Raw genomic sequence first — 10,776 nt, forward strand, 5'->3', positions numbered from 1 at the left:
CTTCCTTCTCGACGCGAAAGTGAAACCTTCCGAACGTCATCTCCATGGGCTCCGCCAAATACGCATATGCATCCAAACGGGAGGGTGGGTGAGGAACAAAATCGACAAGACCAGCGGCGATCTGTTTACCTCGATCCATAGTGTTGCTTGCGGTTGACGATGTCGGAGATCCTTCCTTCCCCTGGGTATATAAAGCTTCGATCTTACCCCTGCAGGGTCGTTCTTCCTTGCGCTCATCTTCTCTCAAGTCATCTTCTTCCTCGTGCCGCTGCTTAGCTCTCCTCTTGCCACCTTGCACTCCTGCCATTGTTCTGCTGCGCACCATGGGGAAGCCGAAATCCAAGCGTCCTGCTGGTGCCGACGCCACCGCGAAGAAGGGGCGCACCAGCGGGTGGTCACCGTCGACCTTCTCCGCCAACGGCCTACGGAAGCTCCGCGCCGCCGGCCTCCTCTCCGCCGCGGCGATGATCGCGATTCCAGGCGAGGAGATGATCCCTCGGCCCGAGAAGGGTTATCGGGTAATGTTTTCTGAATTTCTCCTTCGTAGCCTCTCTCTCGCAGTCCACGAGTTTCTTCGTGGGCTGCTCTTTGTCTACGGTGTGCAGCTTCATCAGCTCACACCGAACTCCATCCTCCACATTGCGTGCTTTGTCACGCTGTGTGAGTGCTTTCTCGGCATTGACCCCCACTGGGGTCTCTGGCGCCGCCTCTTTTTCATCCGGTGGAACATGACGAAGGGTGCCGTCCAAGACGTTGGTGGTGCCATCATCTCGCCACATGGAGATGCTGGCTACTTTGACCTTCGGTTTTGCGACTCTGTGCAAGACTGGAGGAAGAAGTGGTTCTACGTCAAGGATGAAGCTTCGGCTGACCAGAAGTATGGGCTCGCCCCCTTCGATGCCTCAGCCGAAGTGAAGAAATTGAAGACCTGGGATATCCCTCTGATAGATGCCGAACTCGAGGAAACTGAGCCCTTGGTTCAGAAGATCCGAGCTCTTCGGACAGCTGAAGATAAGGAGCTCTCGGGTCTTCAATTGATGGCCTTCTTTCTCTGACTCCACGTCCAGCCTTTTCAAGTCAGAGTTTCACAGATGTGGAACTACTCGGGTCCCTCTAACAAGACCCGAGTTTTTAAAGAAGATGTCGATGAAGACGAGCTGAAGAAAGTTGTGCATCGGTTGACCTCTCTGACGGCATCCGATGACATACCCATCACCTGCCGCGCCAAATCCTTCAACAAGGATCACCCGACGCCTTCAGTAAGTTTTAGAGCACTTGCTATTGTTTTCCCTTAGTTGTTGTTTGTCTTCTGAGTTCTATCAATTTTCCAGGACCATCGCTTTCTTTCTTCCTTGCCGCCACTCCCCGAAGGTGGCGATTTACCCAAAGCTACCGCCGTAACCGAGAGCGAGGCAGCCGACACCGGCGCTGCTCGAGGCACGGTTGCAGCTGAAGAAGCGACCGATTCGTCGGGCTCCCACACTGGCACATCCCTTCCATCAGCAACTTCCCAGAAGGAGAAGGAGCTCGATAAGAAGAGAAAATGAGCCAAAATCGACGATGACTCCGAGTCTTCGGGTGATTCCCATCCGAAGCTTGTGACGCCCATAAGAACAGCTCTTCTGGGTCCGAGGACCCCTTCATAGTTGCTCAGCACATTGGCTTGTAAGTTCTGCTTGTCAGATTTTATGTTTCTCTGTTTCTGCTTCTTTCTTACTCTTGTCTTACAGAGCCGAGGATTCTCCTCCACGGCCCCATGATGCTGACATCGACTAGGACTTGGAAGAATTTGTCATGGCCAAAGTGCCGACCCCTTCTGAAAGACCGGTCGAGTCACCCAGGCATGAAGATCTTGCAAAGAGGCCCCAAGCTCCTTTGAAGAAGAAGGCGAAGAAATTGGGTGCCCTTAAAGGCATCACGATTACAGAGAATCTGCCTTCTTCTTCTTTTTCTCTTTGTTTCCTTGTGCTTTGTTAACATTCCCTTTTACAGCCCTTTACCCGTGAGGTGATAGGCTTGGTAACCCGCTACATTGGGTTAGAGATTGAAGCCGAAAGGTTGAAATCCGCCCATGCTGTGGAGCGGAAGCGAGCCGAAGAACTCGAGGCTAAACTCGAGGAGGCAGAGCTGGCGATGAGGAATCAGGAGGACCAATGGGAGAACGAGAAGTCTGAGATGACCGCCCGAGACGCGGTCATTGGTCAGAGACTCGGGCATCTCAATGCTACCCTTACTAGTAAGCTTTGTTTTGAACCCGATAGATTTTTAATTTGCATCCCATATGTTTTTCTTTCAGTTGTATTCATTGTTCTTTTCTGTACCAGAGCGGACTGGAGTTGTCGAGGTGCTGGAGGAGGAGCAGAAGGTGGATCCGACACTTGATGCCCTTCGGCTTCTGGAAGCCAACAATTCTCGAGCACGGAACCTGCTAAACTCTTCGCGCAAGACCCTCATTCGTCTTCGCGAACAGGTCCTTCCAGAAAAGCCGCTGGCCTACGATTACTCTTTCGAGGACCTCGTCAATAGCTTCTCGGGTACCGCCACTCCTATCCCGGTTCTGGAGTTCCGCCAAGCTCAATGCCAAGCTGGGGTGGAAGTGGTCATCGCGATGACGATGGCCCATGGCGAGCCAATCGACTGGAAAAATATCAGCTTGGCGTACCCGAAGGAGTCTGACGGCAAGAAGTCGCTGCAACCCTTTATGAGGGACGCGAAGAAACTCGCCCGTGACTTCCTCGTAACTGCCCAGCCGAAGAAGTCCTTGTCTGCCGCTCCTTCCGCTAGCACGGCCACTCCAGAGGTGCCGTAGATTTCTGCATTTGTTTCTTTAGGCTATAGCTTTTGAACTATGCTTGTAATGAACCCGCCATATGCATGGCCGACTTTTGAATTATCCGCCCTTGTAATATTCGAGCCTCTTTTTTTTTTGACTGTGACTACGGCGGGCATAAGCCAGCCTGAACATATATTCAGTCAAGTTGCCTATGAAGCTTTTCAGCCTCTACAAGATGGGTTCAAATGAACCAGAGTACACAGGGGTTACAAGGTGGAGAAGAAAAAGAAAAAACACACACCCACAACACCCAAGACCAAGGAGAAAAAGTGGCCACCCCACAAACCTGGGGGGCGGTTGGCCGATGAGAACTCATCGCAACCCAAGCACAACGATCACAAGGAAGAGCCCATGGACACGCAAGAGGGGCACCACAGCTCTAGTCCTCGCCGGAGTAATCGAACGACATTGGATCGCCGAGACCCAGCAACAACACTGCACCGTCGACGTAATCGAAGGGAAGCGCGCATCCGAGACCACCCTATGCACCGACACCATCTGCGTCGAGGGGGTTGCCGAAAGGTCGCACGCGGCCGAGATGACGCCACGGCGCCTATGTGCCGCCAGCTGGAGTCGAAGTGCATCACCAAGCAGAGACACACCCATTGAGCACTCTCGCAAAGAGCACCCTCAACGCGCCACAGTGCTCCGAGAAGGACCCGACACCGGAGCCCACCAACCGGCAAGAAGAAGTCACCACCACCGCTGCCACGGCTCACCTCGCATCGGAGATGAGACCGCACCCATGGCCGCCATCTGCAGAACCATAGGGCACACCAGTACAGAAGGAAGCAGTGTCATCTGCCACTGATGGCAAGACAGAGGGGCTCAACACCCAGCCACGACGCCCCCCGGGTGGGAAGCGCGTCGCCACCATGGCCACCACTGCGAAACCATGGCACTCGCCAGCCCCAACGGCAACCTCCTGGAGGCTGATGTATGAGTAAAGAGGAGACGACTCTCGCAGCCACACACCGACCGCCGGAGGCCGGCACACCGCAAGCAGGCACCCTGCAGCCCGACGCCACGCCGGCCAGCGAGAAGAACCTGCTCACGCCCACTGCCGCCGAGACCGCCGAACGCCGAGGCTTTGGAGGGGGGGCCCTGCCACCGATGCAGGACAAGACAACGACCGCAAGAACCAAGACGTGGCCCGGCCAAACCCGCCCCAGGCCTGCAGGCCCGAGCAGGCCCAGATCGGGCCCGAGCCGGCACGCCGCCGGCAGAAACTCCCTCCGTCGACGCATCCCCCCGCCGATGCGCCGCCCGGAGGCCACCAAGCTCGCCAAGGAAGCTCCGCCGAGCCTCGCTGCGCCGCCGGTCAAAAGAATGGAGGAGATCTTCGCCACCAGATGCGACCGCCCCGCGAGGCCGCCCTAGCACGGGAGAAGAGGAGATCCCGCCGCCGCCGGCGCCGCCCGAGCTTTGCCCGGCGGCTCCCGCCGGCGGCGGTAGTGGAGGGGAGGAGGGTGGTGGCTGCTTGGACGGGCTAGGGTTTCCGCCCCTGCCGTCGCCCACGGGGGCGAGAGCAGGAGCCACGAAAACGTTTCTATTCGAGCCTCTTCGGCTTTATGAAAGTTGCGCCTTTTGAAGTATCCTTTTTTGTCGCCTTACTTTTCAGATTGCTGCTAATTTTTCATCAGTTCCTAATCCTTCGGATGATATGCCTTTATCACCGAGTCGAACTCCACCCAGGGGCATTGATACCGAGGGTTCTGCTCTTATGCGGGTGATGAGTGTAGAAAATTCGGACCGTGTGGCTGAATTACAAGCCGAGCTATGAGCTGCACGGAACTTTATCGAAAGTCACGCGAGCCGAAAATCGGGAGGCATATATACTGGATCTGGTCTCAGAGGTGAACATTCCCTTACAAAGTAAGTAACGTAAAGCCCCCGAGTGCCTTGTTTGCATCTGCCTTTGGGTACTTATCCTGTCTTTTGTTCTTAGGTATTCAACTAAATCCTACGACTGACCAGGCGAGTAAATATGCTAACCGAGCTTTCCGCCGGTACTGGTGCTGACTTCTGGACTAATCCCCAAAGATGTCAGACATTGGTTTTGCTCCAAGATCGCGCCTAACAAACCCATCGACTGGCGGAGTCTTTTCCAGGTACCGTGACGATGATATACAGTTTCTTGTTCCCGAGGAACGAACAACCCCAAGGCTTGCTGGTGTTGATGGAAGCCTTTGGAAGCACCAAGAAAATCCAAGACTTTGTCAAGGTGCAACTAATAGCTGGAGCTACATTTGCTCTTGCTTGGCTGCGTGTGCACAAACCTCGCCTTGATTTGGAGACACTCTCTCAGGGCCTTCCTTCAACCAAAACGAAGAAAGGACACGCGATGAATCGCCAGTACGACGTTGCCAGTGGACCAGCTACCCATATGATCAATCGACTGCTGGCGGCAGACCGCGGCTACTTTACTGAATTTCATTATATTGATCCATAGACTTCTACCCATAATGTATCGAGATGTAATATATCGATGTCCATACTGTGTTGTTCTTTGTTTTTGTATCGTGAGACTTTTTTAGCCTGTAATCCGGTGATTGGATTGAATTTGACTAGTCGAAGTCAAGACACATACGAAACATTTTTTGATTGCTGAGAGTTATTATCCTTGACGTGAGACCTTTTCACTCGCCTGAAATTGAAGGGAATATGCCCGAGAGGCAATAATAAAGTGGTTATTATCTTATTCCATATTTATGATAAATGTTTATTTCTCATGCTAGAATTGTATTAACCGGAAACGTTAATACATGTGTGTCTAATAAACAAACAAGAGTTCCTAGTGAAGCCTCTCTTTATACTAGCTTGTTGATTAACTGATGATCAAGGTTTCCTGATCATGAACATTGGATGTTGTTAATAACAAGGTCATGTCATTAGAAGAATGATGTGATGAACATTCACCCACAGTAGGTATAGCAACACGATCATGTCATCAAGTTTCATTGCTATATCAAGCTCACATACGAAGTAGCTCTAATCCTTAGACCATGAGATCACGTCAATCACTGACACCGGATAATTGCCTTAATTCCATCAAACGTCACACCGTAACAGGGTGACTATAAAGGTGTCATTAGGTATTCGGAAAGTGTCAGTTGAGGCTCGTGGATCAAGAGTGGGATTTGTCCATCCTGATGACGGAGAGATATACTCTGGACCCTCTCAGTGATATCACATTGACATAGCTTGCAAGCACGTGATTTGATCACAAGAATATTATATCACGGAACGAGTAAAGAGTACTTGTCGGGAACAAGATCAAACTAAGGTATGGTGGATACCGATGATCGGCTCTCGGACAAGTAAAATATGGCGAGACAAAAGGAATTAGTTACGACGTGTATGGTTCATGCGATCACAAGTTTCATCGTTGAATGAGTGGGAGTCATTACGGATCTCCAGATCCCGCTGATGATTATTGATCGGAGAGGTGTCTCGATCATGTCCACATTATTCACGTACCGTAGGGTGACACACTTAAGGCTCGTCGATGTTTTTATGTGGATACGGAACACCGGAGAAAATCTGGACAGCATAAGGACTGTTTCGTGTATCGCCGGAAATGTTTCGGGATATTGGAATAGTTAAAAGGGCTGAGTGTTAATGTTTGTTAATTAAAAGAATTAACAAATATTAAGTAAAAGAATTAAAAATGTTTTATTCATTTATGGGAGAAAGCCCCATCATTTTGAGTGGAGATTAATGGATTTTTTGAGTGGGTGTGAGTGGAGTGTCCACCACATAATGATGGAAGAGGTGGGGGCACCTCTCATGGCCGGCCAGCCCCTTGGGCTGCTGCCCCTTCCCCTATATATAGATGGGTGGAGCTCCTCTTCATCTAACACACATTCCATGACCCTTTGGTTGGTCTTTTCTCCCTCTTCCCGCTGATCCACTATACGAGCAGAGGTTTAGGCGAAGCCCTGCTGAATTTGTTTCTCCACCAGCACCACTACGTCGGAGTGCTGTTGGAGTTTCCCGGTGGATCCTCTTCTTCCGCTGACCTGCTGGAACGAGGGAACGGAGGTCATCATCAAGCTGTACATGTGACCAAGTACGGAAGCACTGCCCCTTGTGGCGCTTGTCTTCCTCGCGATCTTGAGATCGGCAAGTGATCGACTACATCAACCACGAGAATCGTTCTCGTTGAACGCTTTGTGTCTTCGAGGGTGAGTTCATCTCAACTACGGTTTGACCGTTACTAGCATCTCCTAGATTCGATCTTGGTGTTATGTTGTTGCAACCGTAGGAATTTTTTGTTTTCTATGCAACGAACCCATCAGTGGTATCAGAGCCGTGTCTATGCGTAGATGCTTTGTACGGTTAGAACACATATGTATGTGGGCGTTGATGATCATGTTATTTGCTTCTTCTACGTGTGCTTTGTATCTTGGTGGCATAGTGGGATGAAGCAGCCCGGACTAACCTTACATGTCCGCGTACATGATACTTGTTCCACGCTTGACATGCAACTTGCTTTGCATAAGTGGCTTTGCGGGTGTCTATCTCTCCCACTATAGTTAAGATCCAATTCACAAAGAGTTGCTAGATAACTTGTTTATCACCGTTGTGGTTGATGTTCTTAGGTAGAAGCGGTTCTATTCACAAAAGCCCTAAACCACGTAAAATATGCAAAAATAAATTAGAGGTGGCTAACTTGTTTTTGCAAGGCATGTGATGTGATATTGTCATTGGTACAAAGTTGTTGTATGAAATGAAATTTATTGTAAATATAAACAACCGGCAGGAGCTTTATGGTTGTCTTTTTATTTTTTATGGCCTGCGTGCTATATATATATCCATGAGATATATTGTAATGGTGGAAGACAATCAAGGTGGAGGTGCCATGAACCTTGGTGCCACGCCGGTGGAATGATGGAGATCATACCATGACGCACAAGATGGAGATCGAAATGCGAGAAGGACCATATCATATCACATTATCCATGCATGTGATGTTTATCCCTTTTATGCATCTTATTTTGCCTAGATATGATCGCGACGTTAGCATTATAAGATGATCCCTCCAAATTAATATCAAGATAATAATGTGTTCTTCCTTAGTATTCACCGTTAAGAAATTTCGTCGTTTCGAAGCACCACGTGATGATCGGGTGTGATAGACTCTACGTTCGCATACAACGGGTGTAAGCCAGTTTTACACACGCGAATACTAAGGTTCTACTTGGAGAGCCTAGCATGTACATACATGGCCTCGGAACACGAACCGAAAGGTAAAGCATGAGTCATATGAATGATATGATGACCATGTTGATGTTCGCCTTTGAAACTATGCCGTCTCACGTGATGATCGGCTTCGGTATAGTGAATTTGGTTCATGTAATCACTAAAGATGACTAGAGGGATGTTGTTTTTGAGTGGGAGTTCTCATAGCAAATTTTGAATTGGCTTGAACTCAATTTATCATAAACTAAATCAAAGTGAATTTGCATAGTTCGTTGTAGTTTTTGGCGTTCGTTTACTGCCTTGCTCTTAGCTATAATTGAGATAATAGAACTATAGAATTCTGTATTTTTACTTTACGGACTGGTACCGTATTGTTTGAGTGTCAATCTAAAGTTTAAAGTCCTATTGCAAACTTTCAGCAAAATCTCATTTACTCCATGAAATTTAATAAGTAGTATTAAATCAAGAGTAAGAATTCCAGCGTTAGTATCTAAGTATCACACTTGCCTCTATGATCCTTGATATTCAAAAGTTGTTTTAGTATCAAGGTTATCTAAGAGCTGAAAGAATTGTTTCAGGAACTATCATATGTGGAAGATATTGTGATATCTGAAACAATGATTGGTTGCAAAGTGATAGAGTATAATGTAGTGAGATACATGTTCTCATATTGTATGAGAATTTGCAAAGGTTGGAGATGCTAGGCATCTTGATCTCCCAAAAGGTTTTTGGGAACTAAACACTATACTCATGATTCATCCTTGTGAGTTATGGTAGCTTGATCATGAAATTTTTCATGATAGGATGAATAAAAGATGTAGGTAAAATGTTTACTACACTGAAAGATTACTAAAGAATGGAATTTGGAATAAATGCCAAACATCTGATGATGGTGATCCACATCAAAAGTGTGAATGTCCAAGGGTATTAGTATTTGACTAACACACTTTGGACTATGTGTCATGCAGATGACCACACTATTGATGTTGATAGATTCTTCTAAAAAGGGAAATGTTGAAAGAGGATCTAGAAAATATTTTGGCAGAAAATAAAAAGACTGGAAATGTCCAGCTGATCAGGTATATAAATGATATACATGTTATGGCTATATTCATTGCTTGTTAAACAATGTGGTTCTTGGGTATTGAATACCAGATTGGTTGGTATGAAGTGTCATACAATGCAATACAATAGCTGCAGTGGCCTAAATAACTAGCAAAAGAATATGGGATGATTCTCATCGAAAACAAATAAAGTGTTATTGTGTTTCTCGCTAAAATTAAACCTAGCCTTCAAGATTTATTTGAATAATTGTTATTTTTCATTCTGGTATTATGAGAACAATACTTGTTCAAATTATTACCGTATCCATAGAATATGGATGAGCTCTTATAAATCTTGTTGGAGAAATCGCATCCATAACAACTGATGCTAAAATGCGGCAAGACAGATGATTTGAAGATCACTTCTGAGTGACACCACCGTTTTAAATCATATTGGAAAGAAAGCATGAAGAAACTCCATGTTGATGGAATTTTGAAATCTTTTGATTTTGAATCAATTGACTCTTGTGAGAATTTCCTCGAAATGATAGAAACTCTGTTTGTAGGCCAAATAAAAACAGATGACTAACTTATTGGACATTGTACATATTGATGTATATAGTCCATTATGTGTAGCCATGTGTGGTGGATCTTTCAACTTCATATACTTTAACCAAAGATTTGAGTGGATATATGTATATCTACCTAATGAGGAAGAAGTATGAAACCTTTGAAAATGTTCAAAGAATTTAAAGATGAAGTGGAAAAACATTGTAATAAGAAAATAACGAATTTATGATTGGATCATAAAGGAAGATATTTGAGTTACAAGTTCAAGATGAAGTGGAAAATCATTGTAACAATAAAATAGATAATTTGTGATTGGATCATAAAGGAAAATATTTGAGTTACAAGTTTAACAAACACCTAAGAATTGTGGAATCATTCCCTAGACTTATGTTTCCCGAAACACCATAGGAGTATGGAGTGTTCGTGAGTTGTGATCAAACCTTGTTTGACATGGTAAGATCAAAGGTGTTACTTATAAAACTACCATTATGTTTTAAGATTAAAAGCTTTAGAGACTACCGCGTTTACACTGAAAAGAGCGTCATCATAATCCGTTGAAATGACACCATAATAGATATGGCATGGGATAAAACCCAAGTTGTCATTTCTTAAATTTTGGTATGCAAGTCATATGTGAAATGTTTGTAACCAAAGTTGGATAAGAACGTCTTTGTAGGTTATCCCAAAGTAACCATTGGGTATTCCTCCATAACACCGAAGACAAAAGAGTTTGTCGCTAAGAAAGTCAAGTTTCTTGAGAAGGAATTTTTCGCGAAAAGTTAATTAGGAGGACAATAGAACTTTGATTAGGTTGTTGAACCTGAGCTATTTGTGCTAAGTTGCACAGCACCGGGAAGTGTCCCAAAGGCGGCCACAATGCTCATGGCTCCCGTACCTCGAAGGTTGTGGTCACGGAGATCTAAGTTCCTATTGAACCGCGTAGGTCGGGTAGAAATCAAATAGTAAGATTTGAGATCGAAGCATTATTGTTTGACAATGATGAACCGACTACACGCAAAGAAGCGATGATGGGCCCTGACTCCATCAAATGGCCAGGATCCATAAAATCCATGATAGTTCCATACACGAGAAACCAAGTTTCTGAACTTGGAAGACCCTCTGAAA

General features: G+C 46.4%; 1 protein-coding gene across 2 annotated transcripts; it reads left to right on the forward strand.

The window, feature by feature from the left end:
- The first annotated feature begins 221 nt into the window (after window positions 1-221).
- LOC127310271 (uncharacterized) lies at window positions 222-2,985 on the forward strand. 2 transcript variants are annotated; one of them, XM_051340953.1, is made up of 4 exons: window positions 222-1,259; window positions 1,332-1,665; window positions 1,731-2,236; window positions 2,325-2,985. In XM_051340953.1, the coding sequence occupies exons 3-4, from the start codon at window positions 2,134-2,136 to the stop codon at window positions 2,807-2,809; spliced, it is 588 nt and encodes a 195-aa protein (XP_051196913.1). In that variant the 5' UTR covers window positions 222-1,259; window positions 1,332-1,665; window positions 1,731-2,133; the 3' UTR covers window positions 2,810-2,985. Both variants share the same exon structure in this region; 1 of them encodes a protein (XP_051196913.1).
- Window positions 2,986-10,776: the final 7,791 nt, after the last annotated feature.

Source organism: Lolium perenne, chromosome 6, assembly GCF_019359855.2.
Source record: "Lolium perenne isolate Kyuss_39 chromosome 6, Kyuss_2.0, whole genome shotgun sequence".
Taxonomy (NCBI): Eukaryota; Viridiplantae; Streptophyta; class Magnoliopsida; order Poales; family Poaceae; genus Lolium; species Lolium perenne.

Excerpts from the sequence above, each read along its gene's own strand:
- LOC127310271 (XM_051340953.1), top strand. The coding sequence starts at position 2,134 with ATGAGGAATCAGGAGGACCAATGGGAGAACGAGAAGTCTGAGATGACC. Across the intron at positions 2,237-2,324 it reads TCTCAATGCTACCCTTACTA|AGCGGACTGGAGTTGTCGAG; the intron begins GTAAGCTTTGTT and ends TTTCTGTACCAG.